Below are 21,383 nucleotides of genomic sequence, written 5' to 3' on the forward strand. Positions count from 1 at the left end.
TAAAATCACATTCCCAATGTGCTGGTGGCAGGTCGAGCGCTCTGATCCCGCACAATCGCAGCCCAACAGAACTCCTCCCGTATGCGAGGAGTCGAGTCTCCGTCCGGCGCCGTCCCGCTTTAAAACGACGGCGGATCAGCAACAATCGATGGCTGGGAGGATCTAAAGGGACACGCCCGCCCCAGCGACCGCCGCCATCCCGACCGTAACGCCTAGTGCCGAAGGACGTCTGTGTTTCATCTTAGGAATGTTCCAAGCCGTCTCTGCTCCCTCGCGGCGGCGAGACGGTGGACCGGGGAGGCGTCGACTCTCCCGTCCTCGCCGCGCCCTCGTCGATGGCCGGCCTGACGCTCGAAGGCCTCGGCCATCTGGAGGCGCCGTCTTCCGACCGGACGGTCCCTGGCGGCAGCCTTCAAGCCAGCTTCAGCGTACTGATGGGAAAGGAGGGCACGGTCACCATGGTAACCGGGTTGAGCACCGCCTGGCCGACCAGCTGCGGGTGGTGGGTCACCATTTGGGCGGCGGCGGCCGCTGGACTCGGGGCGGCGCCGTGGTTCACGGTGTGGGCGATGTGGCCGACCGCGGCCGGCTGCGTGACGGCGACCGGTTGGGGGTAGAGGACGGGCAGGTGCTGGCTGAGGCGAGCCAGCGGGTGCACGGCGATGTGGCGGCTGGGGGGGGCCAGGCGGGGGGCCACGCCTTTAGGAGCCGCTCCCTGGAGGACACGGTTGACCGCTTGGATGACCGACGGATGGGACACGGACGCGTGGGCAATAACCGTGGGGTGTAAGCCCGGCATGGTCACCACCCGTGCCTGGGGGGGGATCAGGGGGGGGTGATGGGGGCCGCTCGGCGTGCCGGGTGCCGCCGCTACCGGCTTGAAGACGGGCTGCGGCTGGTGCAGGTGCAGGGGGGGGGCTCTCTGTTGGATGGAGATGTTATGGGTGATGATGGCGGCGGTCGGCGTCGGGGGCGGGGTCTCGTGGAGCTCGGGTTTCATGGCAGGCTGCGCTCTGGGCGCCGGCTCGTCTTCTAGCTCGTCCTCCATGACGCCTTCGCCTTCTGCAACAGAGACAAAAACCATGAAACGCGCCTCCGGCGACGACCCGGGAGCCCCGCCCCCGCCTGCCCCCGCCCGTCGGCGTACCCGAGGCGGTGGAGGTCGAGGCCTGGTCCTCCTCCGGCTGCACCGTCTGTCGGAGGATGCGGTCCACCTCCATCACGTCCATCCATTGGCTGAGCTGGCCCTTCAGCGCGGCTAGCCGCTGCTGGAGGGCTATCTTCTCTCTGGCTAGCCGCTCCATGTCGTGCTCGTACGCCTTCTCTTTGCGTTTCAGCGTCTGAAAGAAGAGACGGCGGCGGTGAAGAAGATCAGAACCGGGTCGGCACGCAGAGAGTAACGCCATAAACTGATTTATGTTCACTTCAAACGGAGCAAGAACAATAATCAGAGATGAGACGGCCGAGTTCCGTTTTTATTACGGCCGTAACGCGACACTAAAGCGCAAATTCGGTTCGGTTTATTTTCGGTACAAAAATTCCTTAAAATGGAAACAATAGAATTTGTCTAAATAAATAAAAGCGACCCCCTTTGGGCGATACTTCAAATAAATTAGTTTCTCAAATTATTGTATTGCAACAATTAAAAAATCTTCATAAGATTGTTAAGAAGTTAAAACTGTAAACTGTAAAGCCTGAATATGACAAATGTAGCTACTACTACTGGTAGTACTAATACTAGTACTACTAACTATTCAAGCTGGACGGTTTTGATTAACTTCTCCACATTTTCTGCAGAAAGCACAGATCTGGTTGCCGTGACAACATCTCCAGCAGAGGAGAAACCCCGCTCACTAGCAACAGAGCTAGCGCTTTGCTAGCTTTGTGGCGAGCGCACGCCTGCGAGCTTCCAGTTTCATGTAACGTCTGGAAATGGAGAACAATCGCTGAATAAATGACAGATGTACTTTACGAGCAGCGTCACGCACACTTCCTGTCTGAAAACGTTCCCCAGTCTCAACACACGGTGTACTGAAATGCCCCATCTTTTGTCGCCATGGAAACAGCTGAAAAGCTCAATGTTTTGTGACGTCAAAGACAACGTGCACCTTTGCTGCATTTATAAAAAAAGGTGCTGTTTAGTTCTCGGTCTGTATTTATTTCTGAACTCCGGGTGTAACTATGACAACCACTTTTCTAACGGACACCAAGCACCTCTCCAACCGACATGTCTCCTCGCTTTTAGCCTCGTCTGTTAGCAGCGAGCGGTGCCACAATCAGGAGGGACGCGTTCCACGGAGACACGGTCCCATCCCGTCCTGTCCCGTCCCGTCCTGCTGGACGAGCTCGTCTCGCTACGGGGTCACAAAGGCCCAGGACCTTGTTGCAGCCTCTGAGCCTGCAGCCCCCCCCCCCTCTGTGTGGAGGGTAAACAATGCTTACGCACATGGCCCCAGAGAGAGAGCAGGAGGGGGAGGTGCTACACTGACTCACTCCTGCAGCAGAAGGCACAAGGCTGGGTTCCCTTAAAGGGCCAGCAGGACAGGAGGACAGGAGGACAGGAGGACAGCAGGACAGCAGGACAATGAAAGCCTCTTTCCCGGGTGCAAAATCATACTTTTGTGCACCATTCCTCCAAAAGCTGACCCCATGACCTCATTACTGGGGAATGGTTCATAATAAGAATAAAATAAAACTCGGTTTTCATCAAACCTGAGCCTGAAACCGTCTGAAAGGTTTGTGCTGATAAATAAAGCAAACGCTTCTCATGCTGAACCACAGAAGAAGAACCTCCATGTTAAAGAGCGGCGAGGAAGGAGGAGCATCAAAGCTGAATGAAGCCAAGCCCCCCCCCCCCCCCCCCACACACACACACACCAGACGGACCGACACGTTTCAGAAAGGCAAGCAGGGTGGAACAAGTTCAGTCATCTGTGAGGGGAAATGGAGTAAACCGAGCCGTGTGTCTACGGCGCCACGTCGTGTCGTCGTCTCCCCCCGCCGGCAGCCTGTTGCAGTGCTGGGCGGGGGGAGGGGGGAGGGGGGCGTCACGCTGCTCAGCCTAGCCATGTGCTCGCTTGCTCATGTGGCCTTAAAAGCTCAGAGAGGCAGAATGGAGGAAGAGGAGGAAGAGGAGGTGAGGAGCATGAGGTGATTTTAGAGACACGAAAGCGTGTGATTGGATGTTAGAACCACGCCCCCCCCCCGAACGCTGCGTTCTCCTCTGGCTTTAAATGTGCCCCAAATCCAGTTCAGGTGTTGATGGGGGTGAAAAAAGGCAGGTCAGCCAAACACAAGCCCCCCCCCCCCCCCCACACACACACACACCCTCTGACTGTGTGTGTGTGTGTGTGTGAGCCATGAACCCATGTCGGCCTCGTTTCCCTCAGAGGGATAATGAAGCTCCTGCTAGCTGGACATTAGGACGCCCCCACCAGAACCAGAACCAGAACCAGGCGTGACGGACTCACGGGTCAACGGGCGCCGCTCAGGAAGACCAGACATTCACCAGATCAAACGCCGTGGCCGGGCCGTAGGGAGGCGGGTCAGACCCAAACACGTGGCCACGCCCCCGATGCCATTCCTCAGAAAGGAGGCGACCAAAGTCAAAAATAGACGCAAGCAGGAAATGAAAAACAAGCAAGAGTTCCAGGACTAATAGATGAAGGAAACTCGTGTCTTCCTGCATCTATCAGTCTGATCGAGGGTGGGACCCTTCAGCGTAACCATGGATACGAGCAGCAGCTCACCTGAATGTACCTCAGCGCGCTCCTCAGCACGCTCAGGTTGGACGTCTTCTTCTCGTCCACGTTGGGGATGTTCTTCTTCAGCACCTCAAAGCACTCCTTCAAGTGCGCCCGTCTGAGAGGCGGAGACAAAAGCCATGGAGATCAAAGGGCGGCAAAAAGGCATCAGTCAACGTCAGAGAGTCATGGGGGGGGCTCCCCAGCTAACACACCCGCCCTCTGCCCGTCCGCGGCAGGTCGAACCCACCTGTTCTTCTCGAGCATGTTATGCACCTCTCTTGTGCCTGCCCTGTAAGAGCACAAAGGGGGGCAGAGTGAGACGCACAGAGAACTGGAAGCGGGTCGCCGAGGCCGTCCTCGTCCCGCGAGGCCGGTTCGGAGCGGAGCTCAAAAGGCTCGGTGAAATATTAAAAGAATTTCATTCGGCTGATGTTTCTCCACTTTGAAGGCAGGACGTCTTGATTTCAGGAGGAAGAAGTTTGAAAAGACCAAAATAGAGGGCACAGGTTTGGACCTACCCCCCTGGCCTCTTCCTGTTGTCGAGGTGGCGCCCGTCGTCCGGAGGACTCCCGCGGCTGACGGGATCGCTCTGAAGCGGTGCCTGCTGGGGGGGGCGAGACGGCGGACCCGGGGTAGCGCTGACCCGGCTGCCGTAGTGCGCCGCCGTTGGGTTGGGCGGTGATCTGCGGGCGGTGATGGTGATTCTGCGTCAGCTGCTTGTGAGTGGCGGCGAGCGCAGAGCTCGGGGAGTCGGGTTTGGGCTGAGGAGCAGCGGGCGGGGGGGCGGCGACGGGCAGCGTGGGTGCGCCTGTAGGGTTGGGGGTGACCACAGGGGTGACAGCATTGGGCGTGGAGGGGGGTACGGGCTCCGGGGCGTTGACGTCAGGGGGGCTCTGCTCTGACCGCTGCGCCAGGCACCGCTTCTCCTTAAGCTCATCCTCTACAGAAGACACAAAAGGCAAATGAGCGTTTCAAACCACACCCCAGAAAAACACGCCGCAGTCTCGTGTGGATATGCTTCGAACAATCCGGGTCGGAGCCGCGACCTCCTGAAGGACGGACGGACGGAACTCGTCCAACTCACTGAACAGAAAACAGAGTCGAGCCTTCAACGTTTAAAGCTCCAGATCAATCAGATCCATGGACCATAGACGCTGGTCCTGCTCCCAAAGGAACCGAGTCCTCTTGGTGCAGTGTGAAAGCACCCTTATAAGTGTTGAGTTGTGGAAAAAGGGTTTCACGCGTGATATTTTTGCTTGTTGTGTAAAATAAATTCCCCAAGGAGGTGCTACTTGTTCTGTTCCTGTACTTCTCTGTTTAAAAGCATGCTTACGTTTGCAGCGGTAAAATCCCGTCCTGCGCAACGGACGCCCGAAATGAACGAAAGCAGCAGCACTTTGGTGATTTCGGTCATTTCTCAAGTCCTCGCGTCAAACAAACCTCCAAATAGAGACACGGTCCGACCGTCTACCTGCAAACGTCTCGCGCGAAAGGAGAAGAGTTGGAATCAAAGAGGTTCATCAGACGTGTGTGTGTGTGTGTGTGTGTGTGTGTGTGTGTGTGTGTGGGGGGGGGGACGTGTCAGAAGAACGAGGCGTTTCCTGCTGGGCTGCTCAGCTTCTGCTGACGCGTCTCATCGGAGATGACGGGAGGACAGGCGGTTCTACAGACATTATATAACTGCAGAACGCTGGAGAACACTGCAGCACGCTGGAGAACACTGCATCACGCTGGAGAACACTGCATCACGCTGCAGAACACCGGAGAACACTGCAGCACACTGGAGAACACTGCATCACACTGCAGAACACCGGAGAACACTGCAGAACACTGCAGAACACCGGAGAACACTGCAGAACACTGCAGAACACCGGAGAACACTGCAGAACACTGCAGAACACCGCAGAACACCGGAGAACACCGCAGAACACCGGAGAACACCGCAGCACACTGGAGAACACCGCATCACACTGCAGAACACTGCATCACACCGGAGAACACCGCAGAACACCGGAGAACACCGCAGCACACTGGAGAACACCGCATCACACTGCAGAACACTGCATCACACCGGAGAACACTGCAGAACACCGGAGAACACTGCAGAACACCGGAGAACACTGCATCACGCTGGAGAACACTGCAGCACGCTGGAGAACTCTGCAGAACACTGGAGAACACTGCAGAACGCCGGAGAACACTGCAGAACACCGGAGAACACTGCATCACGCTGGAGAACACTGCATCACGCTGGAGAACACTGCATCATGCTGGAGAACACTGCATCACACTGCAGAACACCGGAGAACACTGCAGAACACTGGAGAACACTGCATCACACTGCAGAACACCGGAGAACACTGCAGAACACTGCATCACACTGCAGAACGCTGGAGAACACTGCATCACACTGGAGAACACTGCAGAACACTGGAGAACACTGCATCACACTGCATCACACTGGAGAACACTGCATCACACCGCAGAACGCTGGAGAACACTGCATCACACTGGAGAACACTGCAGCACACTGGAGAACACTGCAGAACACTGCATCACACTGGAGAACACTGCAGCACACTGGAGAACACTGCATCACACTGGAGAACACTGCATCACACTGCAGAACGCTGGAGAACACTGCATCACACCGGAGAACACTGCAGAACGCTGGAGAACACTGCAGAACACTGGAGAACACTGCATCACACCGGAGAACACTGCAGCACACCGGAGAACACTGCAGAACACCGGAGAACACTGCAGAACACTGGAGCACACTGCAGAACACTGCATCACACCGGAGAACACTGCAGAACACTGGAGCACACTGCAGAACACTGGAGAACACTGCATCACACCGGAGAACACTGCAGAACACTGGAGCACACTGCAGAACGCTGGAGAACACTGCATCACACCGGAGAACACTGCAGAACGCTAGAGAACACTGCACCACACTGCATCACACTGGAGAACACTGCAGCACACTGGAGAACACTGCATCACACCGGAGAACACTGCAGAACACCGGAGCACACTGGAGAACACTGCAGAACACTGGAGCACACTGCAGAACACTGGAGCACACTGCAGAACACTGGAGCACACTGCAGAACACTGGAGCACACTGCAGAACACTGGAGCACACTGCAGAACACTGCAGAACACTGCAGAACACTGCATCACACTGGAGAACACTGCAGAACACTGCATCACACTGCATCACACTGGAGAACACTGCATCACACCGCAGAACGCTGGAGAACACTGCAGAACACTGGCCTACTTATCTCCACAGTGACCTGCTCTACAGTAGCAGGGAGGGGGGAGGAGACTCTGCTCCCCCAATGCAGCATGGCGGGAGGAGCTGGGAGAGTAAAGAAAGGAGAGCGCTCACTCTGCGCTTTTCTTCAGGTCGCTGAAGGATAGAGCTCTACGGCACCCGGAAGCTGCCAAAGTAAAGGAGTCTTGCTTTAGCAGAAGAGGAAAGTAAATACGCTGCACGTGGTGAGATGACTCGCTGCAACCTGCCCAAGGCGTCGCGTTCTACAGGCCAAGTTCTGTCTAGAACCCAAATCAAGCACCAACAGCAGCAGCGTGAAAACAAATCGGATCTGGAGACCATTCCACTTCCAGCCTCTGCCCAGTAACAACACCGGGATGCTTTTCTGTCTTTGGCCAAAGATACGTTCTAGAAGTCGCATTAATGATGACGTAGGCTGACGCAGCCCGTCAGTGTGAAGCTTTCCGGTGATTTACTATGGCCTGGATAATGAGCAGAGTGACTCCTCTTCTCATTACTGCATCTTTGGGAGGGGTTGCCCAGCGAGCACGTGGTGGAAGGGGGCCGGACCGCCCCCCCCGGATTGTTCACACGAGAAGGGGTGTGGCTGTCGGTACACGTCATCGACAGGCATTCAACGCGCTCCGACAGCGGCTTGAAAGGCTGTTTCTTTCATTTAATGCTCGCTTCCTTATTTCGACGGAAATCCGAGACGCGCCCCCCGAACGACAGCGACCGTGCGCGGAGTGATTCGCCAGCGCGAGGCGCGTGCAGGCTCGAGCCCCAGCAGGTGATGACGTCAGACGAGCTCGGCATTCTCTGCGCCACCGCCCTTATGAGTGCTCTAATGCAAGCCTTTATTTTTTACATGCTCTAAATTAAACTGACGTTAACGAGGAAGGTGGGAAATGATCCGAACGTGGACGCGCCATCCACGCAGCGGGTTCCGGCGCCCTGCAGCAGCTCGGCGGGGCGGCCCGTAATAAAAGCCGGACTCACCGCGTCCTTTCTGTTGCTGCTGGGCTTCCAATTCCAAAAACTTGGCGGCTTCGAGGAGCGTCTCGATGCTCATCTCTGTCCCGTCGGAGCGACCGCGTCCCCGGTTCCCGGTAGGAAGGCGACAGTGACGCGACGCGCGCCTCCGCGCCGCAGACGCGCTGGGCTGGGCTGGAGGGTAACCGGACACCCCCCCCCCCCCGGTGGAAACTCGAGCCACCTACGTAGCAGAGCTACAAACAAGATGGCGCCGCGAGCAGCGGCAGCGTAGATCAGATTTGTGAATCACGCAGCAGTTGGCACCGCCCGCCGACGGACACGCTCGCTCACACGCACGTCAGGGAGACTACGAGCTTGCGTCACCGAAACATTTCTGTGGTTTTTACATATTTCCTGAAATCCCTGTCGGTTTCACGTCTTCGTTTCCGGTCACGTGATGATGCAGCAAAAAAACCAAAATGTCATTGAGCCAAACATTTAAATGAACGTTTACAAAGCGGCATTATCGCGTCATGTTTGGTATAAACTCCAGTCCGGGTTCGCCGCAGCTTGCGAGCAGCCGCGACCGCAACAAGTTAAGGCTCGTGACGTAATTCTCAGCCACCAATCAGCGGGGAGAACAACAAGGCATGGCTTTCCGCACACATGGATACGAGCGATATATTGATCCGCGTTTGTCCCGCGTCCGGGCTTCAGACGCAAACCAACACAAGCAGATCGATTGTTGATAAATCGATCTGTTTGATCTCCTTATCTCGTACTCGCCCCCTTTCTGTCGAAAACTGATCTCAAATATTAATGGCACGAAACAAAAGCCGTTTCCTGGTAAAGACAGAGGATTCGTTAAAAAATAACTGTCAATGTCTAATGTTTATATTACAATATTAATCTATTAATAATAGTATTTAACAGACTTCCACGAAACCTCCCAGCAAATACCGGAAGCAGCCCCTCGTTGAAGACGCACACTGCCCCCGCGTGTCTTTTAAAGGGTACTGCATCATCATCCCCCAAAAAAGTCACAGGCTGCTAACAAACATGCTAAAATGTACATTTATCGCACTTTTGAGAAAACTGAGCACGAAATTGTGACAGAATAAATTTACCTCAAAAGGTAAACAACAACAACATTATAGGATTCATTTAATGGAAACGCATCCAGCAGAGTAAACATTTTCTAAAATTCTCCAAAAAGCTGTAGAGTAATGTGCAACGATATGATTAACTGTTCAACAAGAAATGCACGATCATCTCTCAAAAAAATAAACCCTCTGGTTTCACATCCGCCGTTTCTGTCCCGAGCTCTGAACTCTGAACTCTGAACTCTGAGCTCTGAACTCTGAGCTCTGAGCGCTGAGCTCTGAGCTCTCAGGGCTTTCCGATGCACTTGAGGAGCGTGTTTCTCAGGTACGTGCACAGCTGGTTCATCAGGTCTTTATTCTGACCCCCGACCCAGTGCATCTCAACGACGACGTCGCTCTCCTCGAGCGTCACGTTCAGCAGACACTTAAACAGGAAGTGTTCGACCGGATCGGGGCTCGGGGGCCGCTCAGCGGGCCGGACGTCATCTGTGGACATCGTCGTCTCCGTGACAACGTCTTCACCGGGCACATTTCCCGAGACCTCCTTCGGTTCGTCCTTCTGGCTAACATCTTCTCTCGTCTCCCGCTGACCGGCCACTTCCTGCGCCGACGTACTTTTCTTCTGCGTCGGGGTTCGGGCAGGAGCGCCCGTGACCGCGGTGGCTTGAGAGCTGGTGGCGGCGCAGCGGGGCGCCCGGGGAAGCTCCCGCAACTGGCGCACCATTTCCCGTTTCTTCTGCCGGCCGTGGATCCAAGTGTTCTCCACGGCGGTGAGAAACAGGCACCGCTCCCGCTTGCTGCTCGGGCCGCGTTTGTGTAGCACCTGCAGGGAGACGCGCGGACGACAGTCAGACGCGTCGACGATGGCGTACGAGCTCCACGCTTCGGTTCGGTCCTCCATCCGATCCAGCCGCCAGCTTACCCGCAGGTCGCCGAGCGTTTTCAGCAGCAGAGCGGTGACGCTGTCCGCGGGGCTCTGGGCGGAGCCGCCCAGAGCCGAGGCCTTGGCCTGGAGCTCCTTCAGTCCCGCCTCTGGTAGCGTGAAGGACAGGGGCCGCCGCACCTTGTCCAGTTTGCGCTTCTTAGTGGGAGGAGACTGGCAGAAAAGTAGGAAACAAGGAGAGTGATATTATAACTGATTGCTTCTAGATCAATCAGGAAAGCAGAGGCACAAATCGGGGGGGTCCGCGTCCCCCTAACTTCACCCAGAAGTAGCCACGACATAATTTAAACTCTGCTCTTTGGTGCCTGAATAAAAGTGACTTACATTAAAGCTGAGCTTCAGGGTACTTTGCAGGTGGCGTGCAAAAGTGTGGCTTTGTTTTCCCCCGAAAAAAAAGCCCGGTCAGCACAACGCAACAGGCCGCCTGCTGAGGCCCCGCCCCTCAAAGAGCCACAATCAGAATCAAGAGCGCAATGTGTGTGAAGTCTATTTCTCCATGAGCTATAATAACGGATAAAGCCATTAAAGGTTTATCGTCTGCAGCCGCCGTCACGCCTCGGCAGGAAACACAGAAACTCACTTCCTGTCTCAAGTTCAAATATAAGAAATGGGAATCTTTAGTTGTTGCTCAGACAGAAGTTCCGTTCAGAGCTCCTCCCGAGTCGAAGACTAAAGCTGCGAGGAGTCGGAAGCGAAGCGTGGGTGTTCGTACGCACCACAAGATGGCGCTCAAATCACGTCAGCGCTTCCTGAACCTGACATAAATGAATCGCTTCCTAATTTCAAAACCACCTCTAATGTGAATACGAACGCAGACGCACGCCAGATGTGAACCGCAGCCGATAGAACGCCGCTGCTCCGGGAAAGTCACTGCAGGCTGCGTGGGGGGGGGGCACAGACAGCATGGCCGACTGACCTACAAACAGCGGGCGATGACCTTCACACTGCCGCACTGATCTGGAGTCACCTTTACTGCTTCAGAGAATATCGTGTGTGAATGGAAAACTGTCCACATCCAGAAACCGCTGCTCAATCCACAGACTTTTAGTTAAACTAGCTAAACTAACCCCTAACTAGTTAAACTAACCCCTAACCCTAGACACACATTTAGACGAGGTAGATGCTAGAGATGCTTTATTCTCGCAGACCCCCCCCCCCCCCCGGGCTCTGGAAGCCTGCAGCTCACTGTACAAGGAGCAGAAATCAATAGAAATCAATCGAGACTGATCCGTCTCTGCGTACGGAGCGTCCTTGATACAGACTCGAAATGCCAGCGGCAAAATACAGACAAAAGAACGGGAATAAAAAGGATTCAGAGACAAAGAGACAGAAATCCCCGTGCGAGCCGTCCTCCTTTCCTTTTTCCAGGTCCCAGAACCCTCGGAGAGAATCCTGACCCCCCCCCCCCCATCTGTAAAAGCATCACACCTCACACACAAACCCAGCATGCTCCAGGGTTCTGGCTCATGCTGATGCTGAATGTGCGTGAGAGTGGAGGAGGGTCGGGGGGGGGGGGGGGGGGGATGTAGGCCGATTATTCTACTCAGGTGGGTTTCTGCTCCAAAACAGAGTCCTCCATTTTGCTGCATCTCTTACAGTCCAGACGAGACAACGGTTCAGGCTCGTTTCTACCCGGGCCGGGGGCTGGTAAACGCTGCCTGCACACAGCCCTGCCACAGCCCCCCCCCCAGAAGGAGGAGGAGGAAGTGCTTTTAATGGAAGCGGATACAGACTGGACAGGACAGATCTGGAGCAGAGTTGTTTTGAGGAATATGCAGCAGCAGGAACGGGGGCCGTCCAGGCAGCAAAATGGCCGTCGATGTGTTACTTTAACTCTTTCAATGCCATCTGAACCCAAACATCCACTGCCAAAGCTTTGATGCTTTAATCTTTCATTCGGCAGGTTCTGTGGTTGCAAATGAGCAAGAACTGGGGCAGTTGGCATATAGCTGGCACTGAAAGAGTTAATGGACCTTGGAGTCTCGTTCTGGTGCCACAGAAGTGTCTATTTCACCGCTGGTCACCACCGAGTCCGATTCGTCTCACCGGAACAGTGACATCATCGTAGAAACTCCAGGCCAGCGCCCACCTCATGGTCCGTCCCTGGCAGAACTCCGTGTGGGTCACGTTAGGAACCTGAAACGGCGAGGAGGTTACTTCACGCTTAGAACCCTCCGTTCTGACGGTCATTTCATTTGACTTCTGAGCGTTCGTGTCCGGTTAGTCCGAATTAGTCTGGGATGCGAGTGTGTAAAAATACAAAGCAAACCCTGAAACGGAACTCCCCTCAAGTTTCATCCTGAAACGCGTTGAGCTCAGACAGACACTCGCTCCTTCTCACTGCAAAGCTCGGCTTTAATTATGGTGAGGAAGTAAAGATCAATTTAAGCGCCCCCCCCCTCAGGCCCCCCCGCTTCAGTAAATGAAGAGGAAGTCAGGAGGTCACGGGGCACAGAGACATTAAGCTTCATCCACATTTACTAAATGAAAAGAAAAGAAAAAACGCAAAGAGGCCACAGAAGATCGAGTAATGGGTGATAAAATAATTAGCATATTACTTTAAAACGAGGCAACGGACTCCTCCCTGGATGCTCGCCAAAGTGCCGGGTACTCATTCTAACGAGGAGCGACGGGGGGGGGGGGAGGGGGGGGGGGCTCCGGCTTCTCTTTAAGGATCCAACGTGAGGCATCGAACACGATTTACAGGGCACAAAAGGAAGATGAACAATTTCCCGTGGATGCAGACGCGCTTCTACTCACCCCTTGGTTCCTCAGCTCCTCTTTCAAAGGTGCCAAGCTACACTTCTTTCCCAGCATGCAGCTGTACCACCTGTGGGGGGAAACAAATCCATATAAACACGCTGTGCGACGCCGCGCGCGGAAGGTTGGCGGCCCGCGGATGAACGGCCGAGCGGAGATCGGATGAGGCGAGGCGAGCTTTGGTGGAAACGCAATGGGCAGGAAAAACATCCGGGGGGGGGGGGGGGCAGGGATGAAAAAGATCTTTTGAAGTGAGCCCCAGGTGGCGATCAATACAGAGTCGGGTCCGCCCAGTCTGGACAGAAGCTCGGCCAGTTTTTGCAAACCGTCTCAAATCGTCTTGGTATTTAGTATTAGTATAAATGTTACTGATCGGATAAGGCGTGACCAATACCCAAATTAATCTGCATTCTCGGGTCCAGGTCAGAATACTGAACGTTTATTTGAGACAAAACAAATAGTCTGAGGAGGATTCTGACATTCGTCTTCATTTGCTAATGTTTGATAGACTAAATGATAATAGCTGATGCGTTTTAAAGCTACATTGCATCGTTTTCAATAGGCGGACGTCACATTTCGATCAATGTATGCAGTATAAATGTACACAGGTGAATACAGTGTCGCAGGAGCTGAACTTTAACCCTGCGGTCCGTCCCGGTTCATGCCGAAGAGCCGATTTGTATTCAGGCGAGCGTTAGAAAGAGAAAGCAGCGATGGAAGCGTTTAATGGCACAATGAAAAGTCTTCAGATGCTCCACGTCGGGGTGGGGAGAAACACCCAGAGCTGCTGCCCCCCCCGCCCCCCCCACAGTGTGCAGCTGCATCAGCAGCCACATTCAGCCCTCATGTTAATGCAGGGGGGTATGATTAGAATATTATTACCAGACGCTAATTTTCATATCAATGGCAGGATAAATGAGTATTTCCTCATTTCTGAGGGAGGGAGGTCTTGGTGCGTGTGTGCGTGTGCGTGTGTGTGTGCGTGCGTGCACGTGTGTTATACTGGAAATGAAGGTGGCCTCCCCCCTCTAGACAGTAATTACAACTCTGTAAAAAAAAAAAGAAAGAAGAAGAGTAAGACACCGTGGAACGTCTCCAAGGACCAATCGGTGGCGCTCGACTGTTTCTATGGACACGGGTCGGCTCTGGGAGCGACTGTTAGTCGTTCATGAGACGGGGGTTCGGTCTCGCCTCCTGCCGTCGCTACACGCTACACGCTAAACGCTACACGCACACACGCCGTGCTGCGCACGCCGAGCAGGTGCGCCGCGTCCAATCGGCTTGACCAGCGACCTCGATATCTGTGCCTCACTCTGCTGCCCCGGTGACAGACCTGGAAACGGGATGAGGTAAAGCAACGGCCGCCGAGACACCCCCCCCTCCCCCCCAAACAGAGGCGCTCCCCAGTGGGCTCCCGGATGTAGCACATGGTGAGAAGGGTGCCAAAATCATTAAAGCAACTCTGGGTGACAGCTCCATCAGTGTGTCGCAACCCATCTGTTCATCCCACCTCTTGCCCCCCCCCCCCCCCACAGGTGCTCTCAGGTGTCATTTAAACCTCTCAAAGAGGACAAAGCTGCAGCAAATAGTTCATCCGTCTGCATGTTCGGACGGGGAGACATGCAACCCTGAATATTTATCATCGATGTCGAGTTCAGACACAAAAGGAAACGGGGGGGGGGAGGGGGGGGGGGCAGACAGGATTAGTCGTTTTCCTCACCGTAAACGTTTCTTGAGCTGCAGGCTGTCGTGAATGATCCTCTTGACGAACTCCAGCTCCCCCCCCTCCGCCATGATTTCCGTCACCCCGCCCGTGTTCACGGAACTGGGAGGAGGTCGGCGCGAGTTCCTCGAGTTCACCCCCTGGCGTGAGCAGCGAGACAGACGAGAGATTAGGACAGAATCCTATTAGCAGCCCGGCGCCGCGGCGTCGAACGCCCGACTCGCTCCGGCCGCCGGCCAGCAAAGGAGAAAGAGAGAAGAGAGGGCGGAGACGCTTCCCTACCTTTGCTTCGAGCTGGTTGGCGAAGAACGGAGGGTTGCACATGCAGAAGTCGTACACCATTTCCGTCTCTTCTTTCAAGGCGTCCATCAGCAACGTCTTCTTCGGAACTTTGACCACTAGCAGAGAGACGACGCATGGATTGGTACCGTTTGTCTCAGCGCAATCATTAGAGCTGCGAGTTGTTACGAACATATGGTGAGACACGCACACACGCGCACACACACACACACACACACACACACGCACACACACACACTGGCAGACCGCCCGGTTCCTGAGAATGACGGACCCCGCTTACCTTTAATGAGGTCCGACAGGTTGTTCTGCTCCACGTTTTTGGTGGCGTAGTCAAAACAGATGTCGTCCACCTCTGTGGCGAGGAAATACCAGCCGTTCATTGTGGCTCCGAGCAAGGGGTAAATACAAGAAGCCCCAGTGCCTGAGGGAACGCAGAGGGAGTCGTTAGCATAGCGAATGCTTGAACTTCTGATTGGGCAATCCAGACACGCTTCGGTAAAGCAATCTTAAAGTCAGAAATGGATGAGAAACGATATATGGCCGATTACGGACACAGTAGCCGTGGTACCGATGTCGATGCCTCGGCGTAGCTGCTTCTGTCCGTCAGTGAGGTCCTCCACCCAGTGGATGTAGTTGAGACGGAGGGGGACGGTGGGTATGAGCCGCTCCAAAGGGATCTCGATGGTCAGACCGAAGTCCTCCTTCAGCAGGGTGCAGGTCAGCGCTCGCACCGCCTCCGGTTCTTTAAAATTCACACTGGAGGAGAAGAAATGGGCAAAGGCAACGAGGGAGTACACAGGAATCAGTCTCCATGGGCCTGCTCACACAAGCAAACAGGAGGAGTACAGGTCTGGGGACCGGTCTGGACCGGAGGGTGGAGCCCAACAATAGGCCGGTCTGGACCGGAGGATCGAGCCCAACAATAGGCCGGTCTGGACCGGAGGATCGAACCCAACAATAGGCCGGTCTGGGACCGGAGGATCGAACCCAACAATAGGCCGGTCTGGACCGGAGGGTGGAGCCCAACAATAGGCCGGTCTGGACCGGAGGATCGAACCCAACAATAGGCCGGTCTGGACCGGAGGGTGGAGCCCAACAATAGGCCGGTCTGGGACCGGAGGATCGAGCCCAACAATAGGCCGGTCTGGACCGGAGGATCGAACCCAACAATAGGCCGGTCTGGGACCGGAGGATCGAGCCCAACAATAGGCCGGTCTGGGACCGGAGGATCGAGCCCAACAATAGGCCGGTCTGGACTGGAGGGTGGAGCCCAACAATAGGCCGGTCTGGACCGGAGGATCGAGCCCAACAATAGGCCGGTCTGGACCGGAGGGTGGAGCCCAACAATAGGCCGGTCTGGACCGGAGGATCGAACCCAACAATAGGCCGGTCTGGACCGGAGTCATCGCGGATGTTTTTCATGCAAAGTGTGTTTTTTTGTTTTACACGTGTGACTATTATATTTGAACAATTTTATATATTTCATGCGAAATTCATTCTGTCATCCTCTATCCTTTTACATGGAAACTAAACATATATATACACACCATACATATTTGCTGCGCGTGTACTGCCCGTCAGCGCTCGATGGGCCTAAAATGATTTATAAATGATTCCTTGATGACTTGCTGATCATGTATTTCATCAGCGTGGTGTCGTTTGGAAGCAGCAGACTGTTCTTAATGCAGCACTTCATTAACCCTCTGCACTCAACCTTATTCCCTCACACACACACGCACCCACACACACACACACACACACATCATCCGCTAATGATGAGGAACTTCACATTCACAGCCTTGTGAGGGCCGCCCACGTTTCAGTCTCCATTCTCGCTCCTCCTCGTCTTTAATGATTTCAGCCGGCGTGGGTCCAACAGACGAAGCGAGTGGGCGGGATGGGTGTAATTAAAGCTTCGCTGCCTGCTTTCACACCTTGGCAGATGCAATTAGACAGCCTGGCGATGGGGGGGGGGCGTCTCGCACCTCGCCGGTTTGGTGTGCGCAGAGAAAGAATAATCCGTCGACTCTTGGTCCAGGAGAAAGCAAGTCTGCGATCCGAAGCCGCTAGCCCGTTTTATTCTCATCGTCTCCTCAAATCAATTATGCATGAACAGCTGAGATGTTTGGCTCTACTCCAGGAGTGAAAAAGGTAATACAACTCCTCCTCCTCCTCCTCCTCCTCGTCTCGGTATTCACCACCCCCTCAAAGACACGGTCCACAGTCGGATCTAACCAAAGCTTTAAATGCCACGATTTCAAAATTCAAAGCGTGACTCGCTCCAAAACAAAGGCCGAAGCCGACTCACTGCTGGAGTCACGGCTCACTGGACTCGCCATCTTTGTTCAGGAGTCATGACAGAGACTAACGACTGCCCAGAATCCAGGTGTGAGAAGCGATTTACCTGACGTCCATCTTATCCTAATCACACCGGGTTAAGGGTTAATGGTCCGAGGGGGGGGGCAGCTGGATGAAACAGCTGGAATCTTTGACGATGAACAACATATTTTCAGCAGGAAGCGTTTGCACTTTGGGAGGAATCAGACAAGTGTTGCAAGCGGCATGAAGCTCCGCCTCCCTCGCCCGTCTGCGCTGCCATTTTCCATCAGAGGCATCATTAGAAAGTGATCAATATTCAGCGAGGGTGGCTGCTCAGGCTCGCCCTCTATTTTTAGCCAGTGCATGTGCAATGCAGACAGATCACACCCGTCAGCGCCACTGCGGCTGCCGTGTCTCCATGGCAACCGCACCTACCGAACAGATAAGGCGAGCACGCAAATCCAGCCACGCTGGAGCAATGGCTGACGCCAGACACGGCGCAAGCGCGGCCTTCTCCGCCGCGTGGGCGCGTTGCCGTGCGTGCTTACGACACGAACGTGGCCGGCGGGGGACGGTTTGGGACGGGGGGGACGGTTTGGGACAAATGAAAGTGGAGAGACTCTCCGGCCGACGGCGATTTAGAAGTGCAGAAAGGCAGAACGTTCGGACGGGTGAAGGACGAAACAACCAGAAGCCCGAAATGTAGTTTCCTAAATGTTAACGATGCTACGAGGAACAAAATATTTGAAGCTTTGCTCCACGTAAACGTTACCATGAGAACGGGAGGTCACTGGGCTTAAGGCTGTTCAAATAAATAGCACTAGATGTGATTTCAGATGTGCTAAATGAGCAAATGGCGCCGTTTACCAGGGACCCTGTGGCCAGCCTGAACGCAACCCAATTACATTCCCTAATTAACTGGTTCTCTGAAAAACAATGTGGGGTACGGCGTCGGTCATGGGGGGGGGGGGGGGGGGGGGCTGCAAACAACCGCCTCGTCGCGGCAGAGTGAGTAATGTAGCCTCCCGGTTTCCCCCCCCCCCCCCCCCCCCGGATGGTTGAAACGATGCGTTTGACGATAGCTCTGCTCGGCATTATGGATGTACATTTATCTCTTTCAAATTTGCCATTAAGGACATAATTATTCTTTAATTTCCTCTCTTACCATGAAAATCTGAATAATACATACAAGCAGGAAGCTGGTGTGACATCTGTACAAAGACGGCTTTCTCTCAGCAATAAAAATATGATTAAATGCATCTTTAATACAATTCAAATCTCCACGCTGCCTGTCTGGTTTAACCCCTCCTCCGCCAAAAACCAAGACAAACAAACAAACAGTCTATTCTGCGTTTTCTCCCCCCCCACCCTCCACATTTGACTCTCCCCGCTGCTATCAGGCCACTCCACTGACTCCTAAATGAAGGGAGACGCATCTCTCCTGAGGATTGAGTGAGTGTCCCCCCGAGATTACTCCCACCCCGAAACTCACTGCTTAAATACTTAAGAAGCCACCAGACGAATTCAGTGGGAATACAAAACCGCACTAATCCCTGCACCGATGGAACGTCAGGGAAGAAAAGACACATTTCTGCAGACGTTTAACCCCTTCTGGTGCCACACATACAAAGTGGGATGCAAATCCTTGACATCTGTTAATGCAGCTGGCCCACTCAGCGAAACGCCGCCACGGCTTAGCCTGTCCCACCAGCCTCTCTCTCTCTCCCTCTCTTTCTCTCTCTCCCACAGCGCTGCGTCGATATCAGCGCCGTAATTATGGAGAAACGCAACGAAAACAAAGCAGCATCCCGTCGAGGAACGGTCGAGAAAATCGCTCATTCCTTTGTGCACGGCAGCACCATTTACTGGGTCCCAGGCCCACAACAATGCACCCGCATGATGGATTATGTCGGATGCTTAAACACGCACATTTATGTGGAATGCATCATTGTGCGTGTCTGTTTACAGGAAGGCAGCGTGTCCAGCGAACAAAACTACAGCCACCCAAAAATAAACATGGTGGAAATAGTACAATGAAAGCGTACAGCTCTGCAGTAAAACCTCGACAGGCGAGCGTCCCGACAGGCGAGCGTCCCGACAGGCGAGCGTCCCGACGGGCGAGCGTCCCGACGGGCGAGCGTCCCGACAGGCGAGCGTCCCGACAGGCGAGCGTCCCGACAGGCGAGCGTCCCGACAGGCGAGCGTCCCGACAGGCGAGCGTCCCGACAGGCGAGCGTCCCGACAGGCGAGCGTCCCGACAGGCGAGCGTCCCGACGTATGTCTACGTTCATGTACGAGTACCTGTAAGGTGCAAGTACTGCATAAAGTGTGTACAAACCATCCAACTTTTGCAGAGGAAACAAAACGTCTCCAAGAAAAATTCATTTCAGACAGAATACCTGAAATTATTATTCATTCGTTCATTTTCTAACCGCTTCGTCCGTTATCTCAGCAGTCAATGGGTGAGAGGCGGGGTTACACCCTGGACAAGCCGCCAGCATCACACACACACTCACAAGGAAGCCGGAGAACCCGGAGAGAACCCACGCAGACACGGGGAGAACCCGGAGAGAACCCACGCAGACACGGGGAGAACCCGGAGAGAACCCACGCAGACACGGGGAGAACCCGGAGAACCCACGCAGACACGGGGAGAACCCGGAGAACCCACGCTGAAATGATTAATTAACCAAAATTACTGCAAAATATTTTTGTAGATGTACCAAACAAATGTTCTGATGTTTACATACGTCCCTGGACGGATTCGCGTATCGTGTGACGATACCAATAACCACCACCAATAACCAATAACTAGCATCGATTAGCAGTCATCTTTAAAACTGCCCATCCTGCCGGTCAGCGTCAGGAAAACACAAAGAGTCTGAACTGCGTGTGCGTGCGTGCGTGCGTGCGTGTGACTGGACTACATTGTGTAATAAAACACAAGACTACTACGAACTTCAGACGTGCGTGTGAACACAGCTAGCAGCTAAGCTACTCACACAGGCTTCCCGACGAGGTTGGTGTGGACGTGCCGCTGGAAGTCCGGGTACCTGGAGGCCAAGAGGCCGAAGTCCGGCGGCCTGTCTTTGTAACGGTTCCGGGGATGCATGGACTTATTCAGAGCCATGAAGAACCAGAGCCGGGAAGAGCCGAGCGAACTTTAAACAGAAGCAGAACAAAAACACGGGCCACAGTTAGCTAGCAGGAGCTAGCAGGAGCTAGCTCGGAGCAGCAAGCTCGCCTCTCACGCTAACGTGTAGCCGGGTGTTGTTTATGCCTAGCGGGGTTTTGGCGTTTATTTCCCCGTTGTTCTAAAATCTGTAATTATTCTGTGACTTGGCGGAACGACCTCGACTCACGTTGCCCAAACGTTACGCACTTCCTGCAACTCTCTTCCGGGATGACGCCGACGTCGCCTTCGACGGCGATGCGTGTTGACGTCATCAAAGGAAAGTGATTCTCATGGAGGCCTTTTCTTAAATAAAAATAAAATCCCTCTAATTTCACCTCCAAAAGTAACGTAACCTTTAATTCAATATTGCAGACCATATTTCACGATCTCATGCTGTCAGTTTAATGTTATATCTGTCAGATATTTCTCATTCTATTTATTTTTAGACCAAAATATCCATTTTAGCTGAATATTTGTCACAAAAAAAAACGTGTTCTTTGAGTCTTCTTGTCATCCAGGACAGCAATGCGCTTTACATGAATGAATTAACATTAATGCGACTGCAGCTTACTATCTTGTTGATAGTAGTCTCACGAGTTTAGCTTGACTTACTTGGTAGCTTTATCCCCACAATAAAACAATCTGTATCATTTATAAAACATTTAGTCCCTTTAAGTTATCACAACTCTATGGTAATTCATGTTTCACACTGATTCCTGGATCTCGGCAGTAGTGGACTCCAATATGCATGGCATGAACAGACTGTTAGGCCAACAAAGGAGATGATGATGATGATGAATATATTTATTAGATGTTGGAGCAGTAAAAGTACAATCAAACAGTAGCATGTATTACAGTACAAGTACAGTGAAACATCCTGTCTAAGAGGAGCATTTCTAAAAAGCCCTTGCGGTCTTGTTTCCATTGAAAGTCCTTCGGCCATAAATCATCGACATTTAACAATACCAATAAAATAAATTACTCCACAGATGCAAAATAACAATAAATTAAAAAGACACATAATATGTACAACGTAGGTGGACCAAAAGGGGG

The 21,383-nt window shown here is 53.6% G+C and overlaps 2 protein-coding genes across 2 annotated transcripts; both read right to left on the minus strand.

Annotated features, from left to right (window-relative positions):
• Nucleotides 1–412: 412 nt before the first annotated feature.
• On the minus strand, nucleotides 413–8,104 carry LOC137901380 (max-binding protein MNT-like). The gene is given in 7 exon segments (XM_068745404.1): nucleotides 413–1,062; nucleotides 1,148–1,340; nucleotides 3,750–3,861; nucleotides 3,994–4,035; nucleotides 4,265–4,354; nucleotides 4,356–4,686; nucleotides 8,032–8,104. Coding segments are annotated over 7 exon segments (1,491 nt in total).
• A 1,055-nt stretch (nucleotides 8,105–9,159) lies between these two features.
• mettl16 (methyltransferase 16, N6-methyladenosine) lies at nucleotides 9,160–20,662 on the minus strand. The gene is made up of 10 exons (XM_068745496.1): nucleotides 20,518–20,662; nucleotides 20,158–20,316; nucleotides 15,405–15,592; nucleotides 15,117–15,257; nucleotides 14,819–14,934; nucleotides 14,534–14,676; nucleotides 12,814–12,883; nucleotides 12,100–12,189; nucleotides 10,033–10,206; nucleotides 9,160–9,933 (listed from the first exon to the last, which is right to left on the minus strand). Exons 2-10 carry the CDS (start codon nucleotides 20,283–20,285, stop codon nucleotides 9,397–9,399), a joined length of 1,587 nt encoding a protein of 528 aa, XP_068601597.1. The 5' UTR covers nucleotides 20,286–20,316; nucleotides 20,518–20,662; the 3' UTR covers nucleotides 9,160–9,396.
• Between the last annotated feature and the right edge of the window lie 721 nt (nucleotides 20,663–21,383).

Source organism: Brachionichthys hirsutus, chromosome 11 (assembly GCF_040956055.1).
Source record: "Brachionichthys hirsutus isolate HB-005 chromosome 11, CSIRO-AGI_Bhir_v1, whole genome shotgun sequence".
NCBI classification, from domain to species: Eukaryota; Metazoa; Chordata; class Actinopteri; order Lophiiformes; family Brachionichthyidae; genus Brachionichthys; species Brachionichthys hirsutus.

Bases quoted from the DNA above. Each gene is read 5' to 3' on its own strand.
- mettl16 (XM_068745496.1), bottom strand. From the start codon at position 20,285: ATGGCTCTGAATAAGTCCATGCATCCCCGGAACCGTTACAAAGACAGG. The intron at 15,258-15,404 runs GTACCACGGCTA...GCGTTCCCTCAG, and splicing joins ACGCCGAGGCATCGACATCG to GCACTGGGGCTTCTTGTATT. The intron at 10,207-12,099 runs GTGAGACGAATC...CTTTTCTGCCAG, and splicing joins ACGATGATGTCACTGTTCCG to TCTCCTCCCACTAAGAAGCG.